Source organism: Somniosus microcephalus, chromosome 12 (assembly GCF_052327205.1).
Source record: "Somniosus microcephalus isolate GS21.2 chromosome 12, FLI_Smic_1.0, whole genome shotgun sequence".
Classification (NCBI taxonomy): domain Eukaryota; kingdom Metazoa; phylum Chordata; class Chondrichthyes; order Squaliformes; family Somniosidae; genus Somniosus; species Somniosus microcephalus.
Window position 1 is genome coordinate 49,329,161 of NC_140998.1, and position 25,326 is coordinate 49,354,486.

Below are 25,326 nucleotides of genomic sequence, written 5' to 3' on the forward strand. Positions count from 1 at the left end.
TGTTTGGCAGTAATTAAGACTTATCACAGCATTAAAAATTTACTTAGACTGGAATGGACAAGCCCTAATTTTTTCTGGCGAGTTTAATAAGTATCTGCAACTTCATGCCCTTCCATGTGTATCAATGCGGAGTCTCTTGGCAGCCTCTGGAGGAGCAGGGTAACTCGGACAGCAACTTCCTGATTTCCGTGTTGAACTGCGCCTGTGCGGTTACCAGAAGTTGCTGTCCGATTTAGACTTTAATAACGGTGAGCACTGGTAGCCTCACTGTTATTGGACCACACAATCCGGCCAATATCACGTGCAACAACCTGGCGAGTCTGCATGTCTGACAGTAACCTGAAGAAATGTAACCAGAAATCTATTGTACCTGTTCCTTAACATCCATATTAAAAACATAAGAAAGCATGGGATGAGAAAAGACGGTTTAGTCACCAAACCCACTCTTTCTGCAGCGCTTGCTCACTCTACATCAGCACTTACTGTACTCCACCTGTATAACTTGTTCAGGAAAAGTTCTCATCAAATTCTCCAAAATCCTTAAATATAAATCAACCAGGATTCCAGAATATTTACCTGTCTTTCTATATTCACTATTTAAATACTACTTAAATCTATTCTAATGGAAGTTTGGATAAACAAGAAAAGAGCAGATTAATTACCACCAGCCTGCTCCTCATGGGTGTTGCAAACAACACTGCATGCAATCAGAACACAGATTTCAAAGAGATGCCTGATTATAATCATTAGCAATAGAGCAGTGCCTATTCTCAGCTCCTGGTAATGATCTCCCTTCCATTCAGTAAACCTCATACAATGAAAAGTGAGATTATTAGCATTCAGTGGGAATAAGCCTCTTCCACATGCTTACGATCATAATCCATTTCCCTATGTGTATGTGGAAGAACAGAATTTCAATATTCTCCCTAAAACTAGATATATTTCAGGAGCAGTACTATCAGGATCTGGATTTTCTGTTACAGAATTTTAAGTTAAACGGCCATTAATAAACAAACTTCCACCATCGCAGTATTTCTTGCCCACTACCACTGCTGAAATCCTTACCCACCCTTTGATTACTTCAAGGCTCGACTTCTCCAGTGCCCTCCTCACTGGCCTCCAAAGCTCCACCTTACAAACTCCAAAATTCTACCACCTGCATCCAGTTCTATGCCAAGTCCCTCTCACCCATCGCCCTTGTCCTCACCAACCTCCCCTGGCACCCTGCCCCCAAAAGCACCAAATTCAAATTCATTGTATTTTTTTTCCAAATCTCTCTATAACCTCTCCCACCCTACCTTTATAATCGCCTACCACACATCACAGCTTATGCCCTTCAGTCCTATGATTCTGGCCTCCTATGCAGATCTCGGACCCCCCCCCCGCCCCCACTACTCCATTGGCGGCAGAGCTCAAGAAAGAAGAACTTGCACTTCTAAAGCGGCTTCCACGACTTCAGGATGTCCCAAAGCACTTTACAGTCAATGAAGTGCTTTCGAAGTGTGGTCACTGTTGTAATGTAGGAAATGCAATAGTTAATTTGTGCACAGTGAGGTCCCACAAACAGCAATGTGATAATGACCAGATGATCTTTTTTTTCCAGTGATGTTTATTGAGGGATAAATATTGGCCAGGACATCTGAGCCTCACTTTCTCTATAAAAGAAAGAACATGAATTTATATAGGACGTCCAAAAGCACTTTGCAGCCAATGAATTACTTTTCCAAGTATAATCACTATTGTAATGTAAGCAAATGCAGCAGTCGATCTGTGCACAAAAAGGTCCTATAAACAGCAATGAGATAAATGACCGGTTAATCTATTTTGGTGGAGTTGGTTGAGGGATAAATATTGGCCAGAAAACTTCTCTGCTCATTGAATAGCACCATAAGATCTTTTATGTCAACCTGAGCAAGCAGACGAAGCCTTGGTTTAACACCGGATCTGAAGGTAGCATCACCAGCAGTGCAGCACTCATCAATATTATACTGAAATGAGAGCCAAGATTATGTGCTCAAGGCTCTGGAGTGGGTCTTGAACCCACGACCTTCTGCCTCAGAGGGGAGAGTGCTACCACTGAGCCAAGACTGACAGAAACCCCATCAGCTTGATATTTCTCTCCCCACCTGTAAAATCTGATCTTTGCAACCGTGTTGTCAGACATCTTTCCTAACTCTTCCTTTACTGCTCAACGCCAGTCTTTCCTGTGAAGCAAAATGGGATATTTTGTTAAATTAAATTCAAGGCTGGTCATCTTCCTGCAATTTCATTTTCTATTTGCTATATAAAGCTGACAAAAAACTACTAATCGCTATTGGATATACCATGCTGAATACGTAAAAATGTAAATATAGCTCCTAATAATAGTTAGCCCTAATGCAAACCACAATTACTGACAAATGTTAATTCTTGTTTAAAATAATTTGCCTTGCAATTGCCTTTTAATAATAGTGTTTTATTATATTGCTACATTTAATTAATACTTGTGCTTAATTGCCAGTTGTTGCAATAGGAATATAATTTTCCTTATAAGACTTGGGTAACGAATTATGAATTATTCTAATTATTTGACTATTTTAATCAAGTGGGAGGTGCCAAACACGTTATATTTTTATTAAATCACAAAATTGTCATTCTCTTTGTTAGTAATTTGTTTTTTGATGATCACAAAATAAACAGCATTGGGGTTTTAATTAGTGTTTTATATTTAATGTTTTATGGTTCATTTCAGCTGTATATTGTCCCACTCACTAAGGGTTTATCAAAATGTTTACGCTTATATTTCCCCTAATTGCAATTAGGGATGGGCAATAAATGCTGGCCTTGCCAGTGACGCCCACATCCCAGGAATGAATAAAAAAATGGAACATTATTTCAAGCTAAACCACTACAATAGGAGAAGGCAAATATGGGTACTAAGTGGTAAAAGGCAAGGTCAGGACTGATGTCAGGAAGTAATTCTTCACCCAAAGAGTGTTTAATTGCTGCCCGAATGCTCTTCCGGATAGGATAGTGGAGGCAAAAATTGTTGGGAGTTATTCAAGAGGGAGCTAGATGCTATGATGGGAGGGGGCAGTGCTGGAAGCATTAGCTAGATGGACTGAATATCACCCCCTCATCTGTACTTAACTTTGTGGAGTACATTGGTACTGGCTTCAGTTGCACAATCAGCTTGCTAAATAAAGGTATTTCTGGAATCAGCTGCTCACTCTTTCAAAATACCATTAGCGGTCCACATTTCGCACTGAGATCATCAAATCGCAATCTACCTGTGTAGTGAAACGGAGAGTACAAAGACACAGCAAATGGTGAATTGTGTCATTCTCTGCATTGTTAAGGAGGCAATAAAACAGACCGTTTATCATTGTTAGCAAGTCTTATTAAAGCCCAAGTGCCGAACACTGTGTTTTGAAAACTACAAGTCGGGAGGGCTGTTGCTCCATATTTCTTCAATATATTTTGTTATAATTCTAATTCTGAATGTTGAAAGAATTCATATCAAATATACTACAGAAAATCTAACCCTGGTGCTCCAACCTACTGTGCCACTGTGATTAAAAACCAGGAGTTTTGCTGTCTATGTTTCCTCACATAGTAAGTTCCTGATCTCCGCAGTATGATTACAGTGTGGCATTGACATTTCCAAAATAACAGAAAATGCTGGAAAAACTCAGCAGGCGAGGCAACGTCCGTGGAGAGAGAAATAGAGTCAACGTTACAGGTCAAACCCTTCATCAGGACTGAAAAAGCACAGGAAATGAAACAGATTAAAAGGCCAGTTTGGGGGCTGGGAAATGGGGATGAAAGAACAAAAGAGAAGTGAAGAGGCATTAAGAGGTATTCAAAACGAGACGAGATGGTGATAGGACTAGTGGAGACAAAAGACGGCTCTAGATTAGGTGTGACATGCACTGGCAGAATGAGAGAGAAAAAAAGGGGGAAGGGCACAAAACAAATGTTTGGATAAAAAATATATATATAAAAATGTAATAGGGGCCGAGGTTATGATCTGAAATTGTTGAACTCGATATTGAGTCCGGAAGGCTGTAAAGTGTCTAATCGGAAGATGAGGTGTTGTTCCTCGGGCTTACACTGACTGTCCGTGGAACAATGCAAGAGGCCGAGGACGGTGAGGTCTGAGTGGGAATGGAGCAGTGAACTAAAGTGACAGGCGACCGGAAGCTCGGGGTCACCCTTACGGACTGAACGGAGGTGTTCCGCAAAGCGGTCACCCAATCTGCGTTTGGTCTCCCTAATGTAGAGGAGACCACATCGTGAGCAGCGAATACGGTATACTAGATTGCAACAAGTACAAGTAAATCGCTGTTTCACCTGGAAGGGGGGGAGGTATAAGGGCAGGTGTTGCATCTCCTGCGCTTGCACGGGAAGGTGCCGGGCGAAGGGGAAGGGGTGCTGGGGGTGATAGAGGAGTGGACTAGGGTGTCTCGGCGGGAGCGGTCCCTACGGAATTCTGAAAGGGGAGGGGAGGGGAAGATGCGTTTGGTGGTGGGATCACGTTGGAGGTGGCGGAAATGGCGGAGGATGATCCGTTGAATGTGGAGGCTGGTAGGGTGAAAGGTGAGGACAAGGGGAACCCTATCGTGGTTCCAGGAGGGAGGGGCAGGGGTGAGGGCAGAGGTGTGGGAGATAGAACGGACACGGTCGAGGGCCGTGTCAACCACGGTCGAGGGGAATCCTCGGTTAAGGAAAAAGGAAGACATGTCGGAAGCACTGGTGTGGAAGGTGGCATCGTCGGAGCAGATGCGGCGGAGACGGAGAAACTGGGAGAATGGAAAATGTTAAAGTGGCGGAGGACGTCAGAAGAGTCACTTCAACCTACCTCCCTCTGAACTTGCAGCACTTCATTCTCTCAGATCCAACCCCGACATTGTCATTAAACCTGTTGACAAGGGTGGTGCTGTTGTTGTTTGGCGAACCGACCTCTACCTAGCGGAAGCTGAACGCCAACTCTCCGACACCACCTCCTACCTCCACCTGGATCATGACCCCACTACCGAACATCAAACCACCGTTTCCAAGACTGTCACTGACCTCATCTCCTCTGGATCTTCCCCCGCGGCCCTCCTTCCCAAGATCCACAAACAGGACTGCCCTGGTAGACCCATCGTTTCAGCCTGTTCTTGCCCCACGGAACTTATCTCTTCCTATCTTGACTCTATCTTTTCTCCCCTTGTCCAGTCTCTTCCCACCTACATCCGCGACTCTTCTGACAGTTTCCAGTTTCCTGGCCCCAACCGCCTTCTTTTCACCATGGACGTACAATCCCTCTACACCTCCATCCCCCACCAGGATGGCCTGAGGGCGCTCTGCTTTTTCCTTGAACAGAGGCCCAACCAGTCCCCATCCACTACCACCCTCCTCCGCCTGGCTGAACTTGTTCTCACATTGGACAACTTCTCCTTTGACGCCACTCATTTCCTCCAAATCAAAGGTGTTGCTATGGGTACCCGCATGGGTCCTAGCTATGCCTGCCTTTTCGTGGGATATGTGGAACACTCTTTGTTCCAGTCCTACTCGGGTCCCCTCCCTCACCTCTTTTTCCAGTACATTGATGACTGTATCGGTGCCGTTTCCTGCTCTCGCCCTGAACTAGACAATTGAATTCACTTTGCCTCCAATTTCCACCCTTCCCTCACCTTCACATGATCCATCTCCGACTCTTCCCTTCCTCGACTTCTCCGTCTCCATCTCTGGGGATCGGTTATTGACCAACATTCACTACAAGCCCACTGATTCCCACAGCTACCTGGACTACACTTCCTCCCACCCCGCTTCCTGTAAGGACTCGATTCCATTCTCCCAGTTTCTCCGTCTCCGCCATATCTGCTCCGACGATGCCACCTTCCACACCAGTGCTTCCGACATGTCTTCCTTTTTCCTCAACCGAGGATTCCCCTCTACTGTGGTTGACACGGCCCTTGACCGTGTCCATTCTATCTCCCGCACTTCTGCCCTCACCCCTGCCCCTCCCTCCGGAACCACAATAGGGTTCCCCTTGTTCTCACCTTTCACCCCACCAGCCTCCACATTCAACGGATCATCCTTCGCCATTTCTGCCACCTCCAATGTGATCCCACCACCAAACGCATCTTCCCCTCCCCTCCCCTTACAGCATTCCGTAGGGACCGCTCCCTCCGAGACACCCTAGTCCACTCCTCTATCACCCCCAGCACCCCTTCCCCTTCGCCAGGCACCTTCCCGTGCAAGCGCAGGAGATGCAACACCTGTCCTTATACCTCCCCCCTTTCCAGGGCCCCAAACACCCTTCCAGGTGAAACAGCGATTGACTTGTACTTCTTGCAATCTAGTATACTGTATTCGCTGCTCACGATGTGGTCTCCTTTACATTGGGGAGACCAAACGCAGATTGGGTGACGGCTTTGCGGAACACCTCTGTTCAGTCCGTAAGGGTGACCCCGAGCTTCCGGTCGCCTGTCATTTTAATTCACCGCCCCATTCCCACTCAGACCTCACCGTACTCAGGCTCTTGCATTGTTCCACGGAAACCCAGTGTAAACTCGAGGAACAGCACCTCATCTTCCGATTAGGTACTTTACAGCCTTCCGGACTCAATATCGAGTTCAACAATTTCAGATCATAACCTCGGCCCCTATTACATTTTTATATATATTTTTTATCCACACCTTTGTTTTGGGCCTTTCCCCCTTTTTTTCCTCTCCCACATGGCAGCTGTCTCTCATTCTGCCAGCGCATTTCACACCTCATCTAGAGCCGTCTTTTGTCTCCACTAGTCCTCTCACCATCTCGTCTCGTTTTGAACACCTCTTAATGTCTCTTCACTTCTCTTTTGTTCTTTCATCCCCATTTCCCAACCCCCAAACTGGCCTTTTAATCTGTTTCATTTCCTGTGTTTTTTCAGTCCTGACGAAGGGTTTCGACCTGAAACGTTGACTCTATTTCTCTCTCCACAGATGTTGCCTGGCCTGCTGAGTTTTTCCAGCATTTTCTGTTGTTATTTTGGATTTCCAGTACCCGTAGTATTTTGCTATTGACATTTCCAAATTGGCTATAGAAATTTATGGTTGCTGTAATATTGCCCACTTCTTTTTACATTTGGATAACCATTGCTTTAAAAAAAAACTGGCGGCAGTGAGTCAGGAGCAGCCCGATTAGAGCGGGCCTTGTGGGAACACAGCATTGGCGGCAGTTCAAACCGGCGGCAGTGAGTCAGGAGCAGCCCGACTAGAGCGGGCCTTGTGGGAACACAGCATCGGCGGCAGTTCAAACCGGCGGCAGTGAGTCAGGAGCAGCCCGACTAGAGCGGGCCTTGTGGGAACACAGCATCGGCGGCAGTTTAAACCGGCGGCAGTGAGTCAGGAGCAGCCCGACTAGAGCGGGCCTTGTGGGAACACAGCATCGGCGGCAGTGAGTCAGGAGCAGCATACCAATTCAACAGCAGGGGAGAGGTGAAAAGTAATCAAAGTGTGATGTCACCAGGAAGCAGGTAAGTGATTGGTTGGTGAGTATTTGGTTGGTGAGTATATCTCTTTTTTTAAAACTTTAACTCTGGTTTATAGTTTCTAACGTCTCTCTGGTGTAGTAGGGACTGTTGGTAAACCAGTTAACTGTAGTGTAATTAGTGGGATTGATTAATTAATTGAATTTAAATTAAATCAAAGGGTAAGTCATGGCAGGACAGCCAGGCCCCGTGATCTGCTCCTCCTGCGATATGTGGGAACTCAGGGACACTTCCGGTGTCCCTGACAACTATATGTGCAGGAAGTGCATCCAGCTGCAGCTACTGACAGACCGCATTGCGGCGCTGGAGCTGCGATTGGACACATACTGGAGCGTTCACGATGCTCAGGACAGGAAGAAAGGGAATGGGTGACCAACAGGCAGAGTACTAGGCGCAGGCAGGTAGTGCAGGGGTCCCCTGTGGCCATCCCCCTCTCCAACAGATACACCACTTTGAGTACTGTTGGGGGGGATGGCTTATCAGAGGAAGGCAGCAGCAGCCAACTTCCTGGCACCAGGGGTGGCTCTGCTGCACAGAATGGGAGGAAAAAGAGGGGTAGAGCTATAGTAATAGGGGATTCAATTGTAAGGGGAATAGATAGGCGTTTCTGCGGCCGCAAACGAGACTCCAGGATGGTGTGTTGCCTCCCTGGTGCAAGGGTTAAGGATGTCTCCGAGCGACTCCAGAACATCTTGGAAGGGGAGGGTGAAGAGCCAGTTGTCGTGGTGCATATAGGCACCAACGATATAGGTAAAAAGCGGGATGAGGTCCTAAAAGCGGAGTATAGGGAGTTAGGAGATAAATTAAAAAACAGGACCTCAAAGGTAGTAATCTCAGGATTGCTACCAGTGCCACGTGCTAGTCAGAGTAGAAATAGAAGGATACTTCAGATGAATACGTGGCTAGAGGAATGGTGCCAGGGGGAGGGATTCAAGTTCCTGGGACATTGGAACCGGTTCTGGGGGAGGTGGGACCAGTTCAAACCGGACGGTCTGCACCTGGGCAGGGCTGAAACCAATGTCCTGGGGGAGTGTTTGCTAGTGCTGTGGGGGAGGGTTAAAACTAAAATGGCAAGGGGTTGGGAACCTGAGCAGGGAGACAGAGGAAAGGGAAACAAGATAAAAGCAAAAGATAGGAAGGAGAAAAACAAAAGTGGCAGTCAGAGAAATCAACGGTTTAAATCAAACATGGCCACAGTAAATAATAATTCTAATAGGTCTAAGAGCGTTAAAAAAACAAGCCTGAAGGCTTTGTGTCTTAATGCGAGGAGCATTTGTAATAAGGTGGATGAATTGGCTGCGCAAATAGAAGTAAACAAATACGATTTGGTTGGGTTTACGGAAACGTGGCTCAAGGAAGGCCAGGACTGGGAACTCAACATCCAGGGGTATTCGATATTCAGGAAAGATAGGCAAAAAGGAAAGGGAGGTGGGGTAGCATTACTGGTTAAAGAAGGGATTAACACAATTGTAATGAAGGATATTAGCTCTGATGAGGTGGAATCTGTATGGGTAGAATTGAGAAATACTAAGGGGAAAAAAACGTTAGTGGGAGTGGTTTATAGACCTCCAAACAGTAAGGCGGAGGTTGGGGATGGCATTCAAAGAGAAATTAAAGAAGCGTGCAATAAGGGCACAGCAGTCATCGTGGGTGACTTTAATCTACATATAGATTGGGCCAACCAAATGAGTAACAATACTGTGGAGGAGGAATTCCTGGAGTGTTTACGGGATGGTTTCCTGGACCAATATGTCGAGGAGCCAACCAGAGATCAGGCCACCTTAGACTGGGTATTATGTAACAAGAAAGGATTAATTAGCAATCTTGTTGTAAGAGGCCCCTTGGGTCGGAGCGATCATAATATGATTGAATTCTTCATTAAGATGGAGAATGAAGTAGTTGACTCGGAGACTAGGGTCCTCAATTTAAATAAAGGAAACTATGATGGTCTGAGGAGCGAGTTGGGTAGGACTGATTGGGGAATGGCACTCAAAGGGTTGACGGTGGATAGGCAATGGCAAACATTCAAAGACCGAATGGATGAACTACAGAATTTGTTCATCACAGTTTGGCATAAAAATAAAACAAAAAAGGTGACTCAACCGTGGCTAACAATGGAAATTAGGGATAGCATAAGGTCCAAGGAGAGGGCATATAAATTGGCCAGAAAAAGTAATAACCCTGAGGATTGGGAGCAGTTTAGGATTCAACAAAGGAGGACAAAGGGATTAATTAAGAAAGGGAAAATAGAATGAGAGTAAGCTTGCAGAGTACATAAAAACTGACTGTAAAAGCTTTTATAGATATGTGAAGAGAAAATGATTGGTGAAGTCAAGCGTAGGTCCTTTGCAGTCAGAATCGGGGGAATTTATAATGGGGAACAAAGAAATGGCAGACCAACTAAATACATATTTTGATTCTGTCTTCACAAAGGAGGACACAAATAACCTCCCAGAGATGTCGGGGAACATAGGGTCTGATGAAAGGGAGGAACTGAAAGAAATCAGTATTTGTAGGAAAATGGTGTTAGGAAAATTGATGGGACTGAAGGCAGATAAATCCCCAGGGCCTGATAATCTACATCCCAGGGTACTTAAGGAAGTGGCCCTAGAAATAGTAGATGCATTGCTGGTCATCTTCCAGAACTCGATAGACTCTGGAACGGTACCCATGGATTGGCGGGTAGCAAATGTTACCCCACTATTCAAAAAAGGTGGTAGAGAAAAGGCGGGGAATTATAGACCAGTAAGCTTGACATCGGTAGTGGGGAAAATGCTAGAGTCTATTATAAAAGATGTAATAGCAGAGAACTTGGAAAACAGTGACTGGATCAGACAAAGTCAACATGGATTTACAAAAGGTAAATCATGCTTGACTAATCTACTGGAATTTTTTGAGGGTGTAACTGGTAAAATAGATAAGGGAGAACCAGTGGATGTGGTGTATTTGGACTTTCAGAAGGCTTTCGATAAGGTCCCGCATAAGAGATTAGCGTGCAAAATTAAGGCACATGGGATTGGGGGCAAGGTATTGACTTGGATAGAGAACTGGTTGGCGGACAGAAAGCAAAGAGTTGGAATAAACGGGTTGTTTTCCGAGTGGCAGGCAGTGACTAGTGGGGTACCGCAAGGATCGGTCCTAGGACCCCAGCTGTTCACAATATATATTAATGATCTGGACGAGGGAATTGGATGGAATATCTCCAAATTTGCAGACGACACAAAGCTGGGGGGGAGGGTATGCTGTGAGGAGGATGTCGTGAAACTCCAGCACGATTTGGACAGGTTGGGTGATTGGGCAGAAACATGGCAAATGCACTATAATGTGGATAAATGTGAGGTTATCCACTTTGGTGGCAAAAACAGGAAGGCAGATTATTATTTGAATGGTAATAGTTTGGGAGAAGGGGAAGTGCAAAGAGACCTGGGTGTTCTTGTACACCAGTCGCTGAAGGTAAGCATGCAGGTGCAGCAGGCGGTTAAGAAGGCAAATGGTATGTTGGCCTTCGTAGCAAGAGGGTTCGAGTACAAGAACAAGGATGTCTTGCTACAGTTGTACAGGGCCTTGGTGAGACCACACCTTGAGTATTGTGTGCAGTTTTGATCGCCTTACCTGAGGAAGGACGTTCTTGCCATGGAAGGAGTGCAGCGAAGATTCACCAGGCTGATACCTGGGATGGCAGGAATGACGTATGAGGAGAGATTGGGTCGATTGGGCTTATACTCACTGGAGTTTAGAAGATTGAGAGGGGATCTCATCGAAACCTATAAAATTCTGTCAGGCCTGAACAGACTAGATGCAGGAAGGATGTTTCTGATGGTCGGGGAGTCCAGGACCAGGGGTCATAGTCTAAGGATAAGGGGTAAGCCATTTAGGACTGAAATGAGGAGGAATTTCTTCACCCAGAGAGTGGTGAACCTGTGGAATTCTCTGCCACAGAGGGCAGTGGAGGCCAGTTCATTAAGTATATTCAAGAAAGAGTTGGATATATTTCTTAAGGCTAAAGGGATCAAGGGATATGGGGAGAAGGCAGGGACCGGGTACTGAATTTGGATGATCAGGCATGATCTCATTGAATGGCGGAGCAGGCTCGAAGGGCCGAATGGCCTACTCCTGCTCCTATCTTCTATGTATCTATGTAAATGCAAAAGCACAGTTTCCGTTAGATGCAACCACGCTAGAATCTACTACCATCTATGAATGCTATTGTAGTCCTTAAAGGGTGAATAGAAATCTTGACTTCTACACTGTCAGCTTCGTGTCTCATTAAGTTAAGTGACACACATTTGCATTCAAGTACTTCAGAACTATTCAAACCACAACAACAACAACTTGTATTTATATAGCACCTTTAACATAGTAAAACGTCCCAGGACGCTTCACAGGAGTGTTAAGACAAAAAATTTAGCACCAAGCCACATAAGGAGAAATTAGGGCAGGTGACCAAAAGCTTGGTCAAAGAGGTAGGTTTTAAGGAGCGTCTTAAAAAGGAGGAAAGAGCGGTAGCAAGGTGGAGAAGTTTAGGCAGAGAATTCCAGACCTTAGGGCCTAGGCAACAGAAGGCACAGCCACCAATGGTTGAGCGATTATAATCAGGGATGCTCAAGAGGCCAGAATTAGAGGATAACACAGACAATTTGGTGAAAGAGGGTGGTCTCCTGGCATGGAGGCCTATTGTATGCAACTGTTAGAATTAACTGGATAGTGAAAATACACAGGCAGGATGGCTTAGATCTGAGACCCAGCTTTAAAATTGTTGTTAACTTCTTACAGCTAGATTCTAGACCTGGGCAGTTTAATGTATGGTAACACATTGTGGATTTATGTAATTAATGATACTGGCCAACAACATAAATTCATAAAACATCAATCACATTTATTTGTTTGTTCTGCGAGTTCTGCGGTTGGGTCTGTTCATCAATTATCTTCCAAACTCATTCCTCACAAAATTAGCAGGCACCAAAGCACCTCACGCAAAACAACAGTGCTACTCGAAGCACTAACTGTTCCAATTGGGGGTGGGAAAGGACAAAAAACAGTGCACCACAGTTGACTGAATTCCATAAATCTTATAGAAACAATGAGGAACTCGGGAAATCTAGATTCAAATGCAGCCCCAAGTCAGATCAACTCGCTAGTAGTTTAAAAAACAATCAGCCATTTTGTTTTTTTTTTGGGGGGTGGGGGTGAAGAGCCAGAAGAATTGTGCATCATTTTCATCACAATGGTGCAATGTTACATTTCTATGATATATATATCACCACACACACACACACTTTGTGAGCCCTCTGGTACCGCAGTCAAGTGACCATTCTTCATGTGTAGGCAGCAAGTGTTGGGAGGCTATTCAATTGTCAAGGGGTAGGGGGTTGCAGTTGAGTTAAATCCTGTCCTCCTCCAATGACCAAATAGATTCCATGAATCATAGCAACTGGAACTGTAGTTGTTATTTCCCTCCTTAACCCAGGGGTGAATGTAGCACCTCTACCATCAATCAGCTGAGAACAGCTGACAGGAACTGAACAAAAGATTTCTGGTCTGTAGGGATCAGCTGCATGCTCTCTTTACCAACTGAGCCATAAACTGATTTATTTGCAATGTATTTTACATATACATGATCAATGCTCCCCCTAATTTTTTTTTTTGGGGGGGGGGGGGGGGGGGGGGGCGCAGTCCATTCAGTTTTATGCATGTGTGAAACTTAACATTGAAAAAGCCGGTCCGCCGCACAGCTTTGAGGGAATGTTGTGCACGATATATCTTTTGTAAAGTTTTAAAAACACTTAATTCAGGTTGTAAACCAAGAAAACCTCAACAATGAACAGAAGGAGTACTGTAATAAAGTTTAGAATTATGACGACTAGGTTTGTCTTGGCATAGGTGGTGTCAGGGCTAATACGCTTATATTAGAGCTGGGTCTTGATGCCCCTACCTGTTGGGCTCCTTTATACTGTAGTTAGAATTAGTCCTACCATTAAAATGCCATCTTTCATTTAAGTATAGGTCCTAGGTCATCACCTCACCATCCTTGTCAGGGTCTTCAAAAAGTGAACTCTACTAGGAAAGAAGCAGCTTGTAGTACCACTTTGATGGCTTTACTGCTAAAGTAGTCTGCCTGCATGTCAAAGGATAAAGAATATACACCATCTTAGTAATGGGCTTTCAAATAAATAATTTGCTATCCATTATGTGCAAGCATAAATGAGTGAAAAGTCAGCTTACCACAAAAATCTGCAGAGGGGCCAAGAGAACACATCTGCAGTTTTTCCAAAGCAGCAAATGCAATTAGAGAACAAAAGATAGCCAGCCATTATGTCCAATAAACTTTTACTTTCATCAAAAAAAAACTATGCACAATAAACTGAATTAAACAAAAATTAAAAGTACAAAGCAATTGCCATAATACAGCAAGAGTACTTGTAACTGTTGCATAGAAATTAAAAGCAAATATGGAATTAAGTATACAATTGCTAATTACAAGTTGCATTCCGTATTTTAATATTAAATTGTGTGGAATTTGCATTTCTATTGGTTTCAAGTTTTTGCTGTTTCTGAAACTTTAATACCTGCATTTACCCAATATATGGAAATATTAAGGCACTAAAAAGATAATGTACTTGGATACTGTAAGCAAAGATATTAGTCACACCAGAGACTCCTAGCACAGAATTCCACCCAGCAAAATGGTAGTTATTTTCCAAAACTTATGCCATACAGGATATTATGGTTACCAGTTTGTGAAAAGTGGAAAAAAAAAGTATTAATTACATGATTTTATTTTTATTTCAAGTGCATCCTCTTCTGGGTTGTGACTGAAAACTGAATATAGACATTAAAATAATGTCCACATGATTTAGATCTTTGCATTATACAGTACAGTAGTTGAACCATTTGATTTGATTAGATGTCAGGTCAGTGGTACATTCCCATTTAATAGCTTAAAAGATGTATAATGAAGGTTTATTAATGATACAGTTTTGAATTGCTTGAACATATAATAACAGCACACAGACAACTGATATTACATCAACAACGTGGGGATCTTTTAACTACAATTCAGCCATTTGCATTGCGAAAAAAGTTACCCGATGTATTTGAAAATCTGCTCGTCTTTCGATTACCCTGACAAATTTAACTCCTCAAAGAAGCATATTTACTGTGATGTTTTTGAAACTTTCAAAAACCAAATACACTTTTACCAGATCAATTTCTGGAAGCATAATTAATGTTATAATTACTTTTTGCTAAAAATTGCATTGAACCTCACTGAGAAATATGAAAGGCTGCTATAGGGGTGTGTTATTTGATAAGGTAGGCAAAGAAAGAATCGCAAGTGTATCGATTGGTATTTATTTATCATTAATACTTGTAAATATATGCTTATTTTTTGTAATTTAATATTCTATTAGGAAATTAAAACATGGTACCAATGCCTTGTGAGAAATATTGATGTAAAGCTGAACTTTATAACTATAAAGTTATTATACCCAAAGTACACATTTCAGAAATGCATTTCAAATCTGTAGCTAATGCTTCTAATATTTTGTTATTCAAGCAGCAGTCTTCTGTAGAGCAAAATTGAAACAAATTAATCAAATGTGTAGAGTACTGTATTCTGCCAATACCAACTGCACAAGATGTTGTCAATTAAGAGTAATTGTCCCAGTCTTTTATGATTAGCACATACTACATTTTCCAAAAAGATACAGATTATGTATACAACATTTGATTCATCTGTCCATTCTGATGGTTACCGAGGGAGTTTCACCGTCGGGACCCCTTTTTAAAAAAAATAGCTGCAAAGAATTACTATCTGCTTGTTTGGTTCTGTGCATTTTGGTACTATTATATTTTTATTAATAAAGAATTAATGACATAATTGGTAATACATGCTTGGAAGGGCTACTGATACCGTAAGAGAGTAACTCCAACACGCAGTTGAAGCAAAACACATCCTGGTTAAGAATGTTGGAGTTAATTTAATTTTGCAACTATACGATTGATAAGAGAGATCCCAGCAGAAACTCTTTCTAGATTGCTATAGCTCCAACTTTAACTTGGGGCAGACGGCAAGCCGTGCAGAGACCCCCAGGCGATTTTAGTGCCTGGCAATAGATTCTCATAAGATTTTTTAAAAATACTAAGTTATACATCACCAAAATATTCTTGTGTGCTTTACAACAGCGTTCAGCTTATATAACGCATTTCAGATAAATTCTATAGAGTAACTATACTGTGCATGCTTCTATTTTATATCCTGAGTGAAATTACATTATACATCTTGAATGGTATCAAGTTAGTTCTCACTGGTGTCTGATAATCTTATGGACTATTTTACCTGCAGAAAATCACTGCTCTTTGAGCTCATAAAACAGGGGCTAATTGTAAAGCGGAGTGGAATATTATTCTATCCATTTGACATAAAATACTGATAAGCTTAAAGAAATTGCATAGGTCATGAGAAAATTACAGCATTTCCCATACCAAATATTTAAACTAGTAATTGGAAGACTCCAAGCATTTAAGGTGAGAAACCCTTCTGAAAACGTCACAGGCTAACTAGAAGTATTGGAAGACCGAAGAGCGGCCGGCCCAATGCGTCGGTGAGAAGTACAATTCCAGTTTCTTAACCAGCAGCAAAGGTATTAGATGCACCAACAATGAAAGGTTCTTTCAGACTTTGCAGCCACTACTTCAAAATGGATGAAATTTCTATCAGTACCACTTTGATGCCATATTATGTCATGCTACTGACAGACTGTTTTTTTAAGTGGTGGTTAGGCATCCTAAATATCCTGGAGAAACTGAAAAGTGCTCAGAAAAGTCCCGTCTAGGACCTCCATTACAATACACAGCTAATGAATGCAAGATGTGTTTGTGTAGCACACTATTAATACCATTTCCAATAATTTTTCATGGCACTATCCACCACAACCACTCATCAATAAATGACTAGACTGACACCATTTCCTTCCAGCAAGCACTGGTCTATCCATTACCAGAATTTTCTTGTCAAACTGCTTGGCAAGTCCCCCGTTTGCCATTTTAAAAACAAAATAACATTTGAAACCAAATTAAAATAGGAAGCATCATGTAAATAGGTAGTGGTCCCATTGAGCATATTCGTAAAACAAATGGACTGGACATTACCACAATTACAACCCGCAATTCCTGATGTGTTACTGAGTTAGGCTGATTAGTTGGGTAATCATATCTGGACCACTGGCATGTATTCTTTATTTTATATTATAATATGTTGATCCAATGTGCAATATTTATAGCTGTCGAGCCCAGAGAGACAAATTACAAGTCAAGTTCCAGAGGATGTCATATATATGCTTATCAAAAATACTCCTCCTCTAGCCCTGAAAAATCCTTAATTACAGAAACATCCTTCATTGCACTGGATGAAAACTCCCAAACCTCCTCACTTCAAACCAAGCCTACGTGTAATTAAATTTAACTTTTTAAATCTTTGCCGTTGATTCATTTTGACTGGAGACCAGACTGAAACCTGCTGCCAGCCATTCCCAGGACTCATTGGGTACATTTAGCAGATAGGAGGGAGCTTTTATCTTTCCAGCCCTGTACTAATCTCCCATAGTGAAGAACTATTGTGTCAGTTTGTTTTATCCTCATTGCCTTAATTTGTCTACTGCATTCTTTCTCATTAAGCAGCTGATTATTGTATATTATCCAACAAAGCTACCATTTAAAACATAAGCCATGCAATTGGGCTTCTTTTGAATGGAGGACAATGCTGTGTTCATTTCATAAAGATGCTATTATTACAACTCGATTTTATATAGCATTCCTCATGTGCAGGAAGACACCTCAGGGTACTTCAGGAAGAAATGAATATGGTAGACATGCAGCATGGGAAAGGGGGGGGTGGTGGAATGGAGTGGGTGCATTGGAGAACCAAATGCACTGTTGCAGAGTGAAGTTTTAAGGAGGTTTGAGAGATCAGGGAGGGAGGTGGCAAAACAAAGGGTGCGGAGTTATTTCCAAAGGGCAGGAAGCATAGTGATTGTACAAGGAGTGGTCGATGGTGGAGGAGGGAGTGAAGTTCGTGGTGGAGAGGAGGGAGTGAAGTCCGTGGTGGAGAGGAGGGAGTGAGGTCCGTGGTGGAGAGGAGGGAGTGAAGTCCATGGTGGAGGAGGGAGTGAGGTCCGTGGTGGAGAGGAGGGAGTGAAGTCCGTGGTGGAGAGGAGGGAGTGAAGTCCGTGGTGGAGAGGAGGGAGTGAAGTCCGTGGTGGAGAGGAGGGAGTGAGGTCCGCGGTGGAGAGGAGGGAGTGAGGTCCGCGGTGGAGAGGAGGGAGTGAGGTCCGTGGTGGAGAGGAGGGAATGAGGTCCATGGTGGAGAGGAGGGAGTGAGGTCCATGGTGGAGAGGAGGGAGTGAGGTCCATGGAGGAGGAGGGAGTGAGGTCCATGGTGGAGAGGAGGGAGTGAGGTCCATGGTGGAGGAGGGAGTGAGGTCCATGGTGGAGGAGGGAGTGAGGTCCATGGTGGAGGAGGGAGTGAGGTCCATGGTGGAGGAGGGAGTGAGGTCCATGGTGGAGGAGGGAGTGAGGTCCATGGTGGAGGAGGGAGTGAGGTCCATGGTGGAGAGGAGGGAGTGAGGTCCATGGTGGAGAGGAGGGAGTGAGGTCCATGGTGGAGAGGAGGGAGTGAGGTCCATGGTGGAGAGGAGGGAGTGAGGTCCATGGTGGAGAGGGAGTGAAGTCCATGGTGGAGGAGGGAGTGAGGTCCATGGTGGAGGAGGGAGTGAGGTCCATGGTGGAGAGGAGGGAGTGAGGTCCATGGTGGAGGAGGGAGTGAGGTCCATGGTGGAGAGGAGGGAGTGAGGTCCATGGTGGAGGAGGGAGCGAGGTCCATGGTGGAGGAGGGAGTGAGGTCCATGGTGGAGGAGGGAGCGAGGTCCATGGTGGAGGAGGGAGCGAGGTCCATGGTGGAGGAGGGAGTGAGGTCCATGGTGGAGAGGAGGGAGTGAGGTCGATAGTGGAGAGGAGGGAGTGAGGTCGATGGTGGAGAGGAGGGAGTGAGGTCGATGGTGGAGAGGAGGGAGTGAGGTCCATGGTGGAGGAGGGAGTGAGGTCCATGGTGGAGGAGGGAGTGAGGTCCATGGTGGAGAGGAGGGAGTGAGGTCCATGGTGGAGAGGGAGTGAAGTCCATGGTGGAGGAGGAGTGAAGTCCATGGTGGAGGAGGGAGTGAGGTCCATGGTGGAGGAGGGAGTGAGGTCCATGGTGGAGGAGGGAGTGAGGTCCATGGTGGAGAGGAGGGAGTGAGGTCCATGGTGGAGGAGGGAGCGAGGTCCATGGTGGAGGAGGGAGTGAGGTCGATGGTGGAGGAGGGAGTGAGGTCGATAGTGGAGAGGAGGGAGTGAGGTCGATGGTGGAGAGGAGGGAGTGAGGTCGATGGTGGAGAGGAGGGAGTGAGGTCCATGGTGGAGGAGGGAGTGAGGTCGATGGTGGAGGAGGGAGTGAGGTCGATAGTGGAGAGGAGGGAGTGAGGTCGATGGTGGAGAGGAGGGAGTGAGGTCGATGGTGGAGAGGAGGGAATGAGGTCCATGGTGGAGGAGGGAGTGAGGTCCATGGTGGAGGAGGGAGTGAGGTCCATGGTGGAGGAGGGAGTGAGGTCCATGGTGGAGAGGAGGGAGTGAGGTCCATGGTGGAGAGGAGGGAGTGAGAAGTTCAGTGTAAGAGGAGCAAAGCGTGCGTGCATTCATGGGCATAGGGAAGAGGATAAAAAGGACACGGAAAGATTTGAAAACAAGGATGAACATTTTGAAATTGACCCACCTGGGTGCGGCAAGCTAGTGAACCTTAGAGAGGATTGGCTTGCACGGGACGTGTGTGTGTGCGTGCGTGCGCGGGGAAGAACCTGGATTGTGGCACTTTGGATGAGTTCAAGTTTATGGAGGGTTGAAGCCAGCTAGAAAGGGATTGGAGGTAGTAAAGGCGGAGACAGCAGAAAAGATGGAGTGGAGGGGTTAATGTTGCAGAGATGGAAGAAAACAGTTTTGGTAATGGAGCAGAGGTGAGGGAAGAAGCTGAGCTTGGGGTTGAGCAGAATGCCACTTCCTGATAACTTGAGGTAACAGCTGGGACAACGGATGAGTCCATTTGCTTTCAAAGAGACTACTAGATTACCATACCTGCCACTGCCATTCTAACTGAATGTCATCAACTTGTGTCCATTAAAGGCTAATTGACTGATAAGAGTAAACTTTCATTTCCATGCCATAAGGCCTATTTACCTTGTAGTATTCAAGTAAAGGAAATACAATGAAAGAGAGCTGTTGACGAGGTTTGTTGAGGAGCAAGTGCATGTTTCCTTGAATAGGAATTAAGCTTAAACTACAACATTTTATTTTGACTGTATTGCTAAGGCTAATGTCCAGTCCTCATTCCAAGATCTTTAATAAGGTTTATCATTTTGGTCAAAAAGATTTAGCCAAAAAATTGCAATGTTGTAGAGTGTATTGGAAAATAACATTAGAGTACAATGATTTCAAGCATGTTTAAATGCATGTCTCACTTAATCTCCTGATGTGTTTGCAGAGCACAAGCAGCCCAAGAGAATTCTTCCCGTTAGCATCAACTGCTGAGTATTTTTAAAGTGAAAGATTGCCAATGGTGATGCATACAAGGTATAGCAAGTAAAGACAGAGTATACAAGATCAGAGTTTCTTTCAATTGAATTAAATATGAGAATTATTCCTCTTTACTACTAATTTATTGCCCTTAGTAGCTTAAAATAGGTTGCTCATGGCTTTGTATCTATTAGAATGCTATTTTAGGTTGTCTAGTTTATTTTGGGATTAGTGTTTTTTCTGCCAAGTTCAGTCCAACAACTAATCATTTAAGATCAACAGTCCAATGGTTCCTGAGAAATAATTACAATGCATATTTAACTTACAGTTAAATCATACATTAAAGTGTCTTTTAGTTTTAAGTTAAGTTTTCTATTGCTGCTTTAAATGATTAAATGTGTGTGAACTTCATAAAGCAAGAAGTATGGATAGCTTCATTCAACTAGGCATTACTGGACTCATTTGTTGGCCTCAATAGATGATTTAGAAATACAGTGGATGAGGAAGAGAGGAGGAATTATATATATTTAGTTTGCTTTATATAACAAAAAGAATGCACGATCAAGAGTAGAATCCTGACTTTTATTTCAGTTGTCAGAAAAAAACCTTATAACTTACAAGTGCCGATGGTCCGTCCACTCATGAAATAAAAGTTGGAGTCTTACCCCAAGGTGCATCATCCAGGATATCAGCATTAATATGAATACAATAATTAAAATAGCTTACATCTGGATTGTCGCTGGAAAAAAAGTCTGCTAAACTAAGGCAAATAAAGGTAGTAACAAATATTCAAGTGGTTAGATCTGGTAGAAATAGAATAGGCTGGTTAGATCAGAATCCCAGTTGCATAAAGATGTGTCTTAACCAGTTTTAATTGAAAACAGAAGTTTTCTGTTTGTTTGACCTGGAGGTTGGCAGAGCACTGAAATGCAACAATACAGCACTGCAACAAAACCACATGCTAACCATGGATTCCAAGATGGAGAGTTAGAGTGCTACTGTATACATTTCTGAATGTTCAAACTTAATGCATTGTTCAACTTAGGAATCCGAGCTCACAGTTAATTTACAGCTTGCATGTCTATTTGCTGTGTTTAGAAATGTAGCTCTATATCTGCATTTAGATTGTCTTGCACAGCTATACTGTTTCAAGTACATCTTTCCATGTGATGTTTTTTATCTAGCTCTTCTAGAAATAACGTTAAAATGTCTTGCTTATTTAAACTATATTCTGATTTCTCCCCCCCCCCCCCTCCACCTCCTCAATCAATGGTCTATTAACCATGCTCTAGTGACTTTAGTTTACTCAGATATTCCTTTAGATTGTCTTCATTTTTTGAGCTAAATTTTGTCTTCAAAATCTGATTTTAAGATACTGTACGTTTCCATAGCTTATACATTTGCTTTCAAAACAGGCTTACTGATCTTATTTGGTACGCAAATGCTTAGTTTATATATTTATATTTTAACTATATGAATTAAGTAAAGTATTGAAAGAAACAATAAAACTTTCCGTATGTATTAGTTCCGAGAGATTTTTGGCTGCTTGACTGTCTTTTTACAAAGGGAAGGAAACCTACCCTACAGCATTCCCAAATTCACATCACTTATTGCGACAATTATGAAAAACAGCTCCTGAACATAGGGTTTTTGGTAAAGTTCTGCTGTACATCCTTTTGTCAGCTGGTTAACAGTGACTACTTGCAAGTGTAAAAAGTGCATCTTTTCCTAGCAAGCTCCTACTACTAAAACAATGAACAAGAGCCAGAGGTGATTGACTGTAATGTAACTAGTCATTCTGGATATATTTATTTACTTCAGTTACCATTAATGTAGATATCTGGTTCGGGTCATGTGAACTGATGTAATTAAGATATTGTATCAAAATGAATAATCACAAATCTATGTATTTTAGCATATAACAAAAAAAACCTACACAAGAACTGTCTTAATAAACACACTAAGCTAGCATTCATGAAAATAGCTTTGCAAAATGTCAAAATTTTGCTTCCAATCATTTAGGAAGCTTCTGGAAAGCATTATACAAATGTTCAACAATACAGATTAAGGTCCAATTGGCATAACAGCAGAATTGACAATGCCAGTAGAAATATTTGGAAGGTCTTAACCTAGCAAATCAAACCAGAATGATTTGAATATTGAAATCTACTGACTGAACCAGTATTGTTGTTTTGGAAAACTTGGGCATTCTTGGAACTGATTAACTTTAGTTGTGAAGAACAATTTCAAAGTTAAAATGGAGCATTACTGCATCATATTCATGGTACACACAGAATAATAGTTGTCAGTACAATCCGGATTTCAAGTGATAAATCCATCTAACTGTAATTATTTATAAGTACTAAGTATTTGCATAATTTAAATCATGTGAATTATACCTACTAGCCATATTTTTACCTGGTATTAATTAACGGCCCAGAATTTGCTGCCAAACTAATGGCCAGTTTAGTGGCGCTCTCCGCTATTGTAAATCGTCCAGAAACTTGTGGCGAGGAAGAGATACCCTGTGATTTGCAAATCGCCACAAGTTGCTGGATGATTAGCGGCAATGATTTAAAAATTTTAATTTATCTCTTACTTTTCCTTTATGTCTCTTTATCCAATCTTTCTTTCCCTCTCTTTATTTCTCTTTCTGTACCTTATTTAACTCTAATTCACCCTCCTTCTCCTTCATTCCTCACTTTCTTTCTCAATCCTTACATCTCATTGGTTAAGAAGATAGATTGTAGGTCCCATCGTTCACCAAGGTCCCAGATGCCCCACTGCCCTCACTGCGCCGTTATCAGCTCACACTCCCAGCACCTTACAAGGCAAAAACTTTGAGCTGAAGGGGGAGGGAAAAAGTCTAACAAATGGGGCACGCTGCGAGATGCCCAACTCTAGCAAAGTCTGGGCCAATATTATTTATCAATTGGAGACTTATTTTGGAACTACAGTAACACAGTAATTAATAGCTGGTCTGAGCTATGTAATGAAAATATCCCTACCAGATTTCTCCAGTGCTGCTGCTATGTAGCTCAATATCCAGCATTACATCAATGTAGTTAACTTCCTGTTCTTCTGTACTGATCTTCACTAAAACAAACTTTGCTTTATATTTGGCCTGAAGAATGCAAAGCAAGGTAGCTTGCATCCATATGTTAAACATTGTGCTTTGAGAAAGTGAAAATTTCAATTGAATTTTTAGGACCAAACAAACAAAATTTGGCGCAAATAATGTGAACAGAACACAGATCAGATACTTCCCCATTGGGAGGAATATATTGAGAGAAAGTGGTCACCAGGCCACCCTCGCATCTTCTAATGGTCTGCTCAGGTCTGCAGTAGTAAAGGTCGGGTGCAGGGAGAGCACAGGAAGACCTGAAGAAAGCTAATTTATTATTGACTCTTCAAATGCATGTCAAGGCTGGAAAATAATTAGAAGTTACTTGTTGCTTAGATAATCTCTTTTCCTCCCCATTTCTACCTGCTGGCTTCACTGTACTACATATTAACTGTAGCTGAGTGGGCAAGCAGTGACTTGATCCCAGGTCTCTGCTAATGCCACTCCGAACGGCTTGCTAAAAGTTGTGCAAGACTGAACTGTTAGCAACCTTTTCAAATTTTCTCTCCCTCCTGTGGAGATGCACCTGCCCTCTGCTCAGCACCTCCACAATGGAGTAAAAGAATCAAGGTGGCATTCTACCACGGTGCCACGCATCAATAGTCCATTGCAAGATGCTACCAACCCAATTGCCAAGCAGACTTGCTCTATATTTTTTATTTTTTTAAACTCACTTAAATGAACCTTACATGGTACTCGAACTTTAAAGCAGAGGAAGATATTCCTAAGATGGAGTAAAGCACACCTCTGCCATCAATGGGTATCTAGTCAATGGGTTAAAATAGAGTCATAACAGGCCACAAAGCAAAGCATCAGATGCGGTTAACAAAAAAAGCAAAGTTGCTTGGGCTGCTTGGAGCATGGATTTTTCAAGTCTTGTTCCATGAAGAAAGAAGCTGGTCAGTTAAGTTGACGTGGAGTTAGGAAACCTAGGATATTACAATCCCACTTCAAATCTTATGTTTTCAATTCTAAATGTAGTGCTGGTGTTATTTTATAATGCTATATTTGGAACAATCATACCATGTTGCCGTTATCACTCTGCTTCTGAAATAATGGCTTATAGAATAAGAAGTTATTCATGAATCCTTACAAGTAATGCAAGTGTTCAAATGCCTACTGTAAATTGCATTAGTGCTCACCCAGCTTCAGGAAGGCAGTACTGTATGAACAAATACTATTGAGGTCTTCAAACTGCGATATCTGTGCTTATAATTAGCTGTATAAGGCCACGAAAAAGCTTAGCCAAAAGTAACAGGGTTCCATTGCAGTGCTTCCATGTGTTCTGCCTAGCACCTTTGCCGCTTCTGCTCGTCATACTTCCCAGTCACATCCTTGCCATAACAACAGACATTTTTTAAGCAATGGCTCAGTGCTTTCCGGCCAGGCTTGAGAAAAGATGCACACCTGGCAATTTGAAAAGTGAATGGCAGTTAGCAGTAAACTAATATGACTTTTTGTGAGGTTTGATAGTTTAAGTTAGTCCACTACTGCAGCTGGTTCCTTATTGGACTCGTTCTCCATCTCTTCATCATATTAAAAGGAAGGAGGAAAGAAACACTTTCCTTTCCCCAAAAATTTTCAGTGAAAAGCTTACTGTTTTTACAATCACCCTCACTCTTATTAGTGAACCGGAACATGCTTTCTTGGAACAATCTTCTTTTGTCTTCTTGCATTGCATCATATAATTGAACAACACACACGACATTTTGCACAACCTCTTTTCCTCTTTTTGGGGTGGAAAACTGTCAAAATTGCTTCATCAAACACTGTTTTCAAGCCTTTTTGTGTGAGTGCAGAGCATTCCAAGTAACACTGTGCTCCAATCTGAAAGAATGAGAGAAGAAATTACAATTTAAAAAGAAAAATCAACTTCTTTTCAGTTACAAACCTAATTATACATAGAACAGCAAATGCCGGAAATACTCAGCAGGTCAGGCAGCATCTGTAGAGAGAGAAACAGAGTTAACGTCGCTAACTCTGTTTCTCTCTCCACAGATGCTTCCTGACTTGCTGAGTATTTCCAGCATTTTTTGTTTTTATTTCAGATTTCCAGCATCTGCAGTATTTTGCTTTTGTATACATATAATAACAGACCTTTTTG

General features: G+C 42.8%; 1 protein-coding gene across 2 annotated transcripts in view; it reads right to left on the minus strand.

Annotated features, from left to right (window-relative positions):
• Positions 1 to 13,209: 13,209 nt before the first annotated feature.
• rhoj (ras homolog family member J) overlaps positions 13,210 to 25,326 on the minus strand; it is a 74,320-nt gene continuing 62,203 nt past the window's right edge. The window contains exons 5-6 of one of the 2 annotated variants that reach the window (XR_015080180.1): positions 24,365 to 25,049; positions 13,210 to 13,616 (exon numbers count right to left, since the gene is read on the minus strand). Coding sequence is in view for 1 of the 2 variants with exons in the window: in XM_086002821.1 (XP_085858947.1) it covers positions 24,903 to 25,049 (147 nt within the window). In the remaining variant the exon portion in view is untranslated. Of the gene's footprint in view, positions 13,617 to 13,811; positions 25,050 to 25,326 lie in introns of those variants that run through there. The other variant, XM_086002821.1, reaches the window with a different exon arrangement.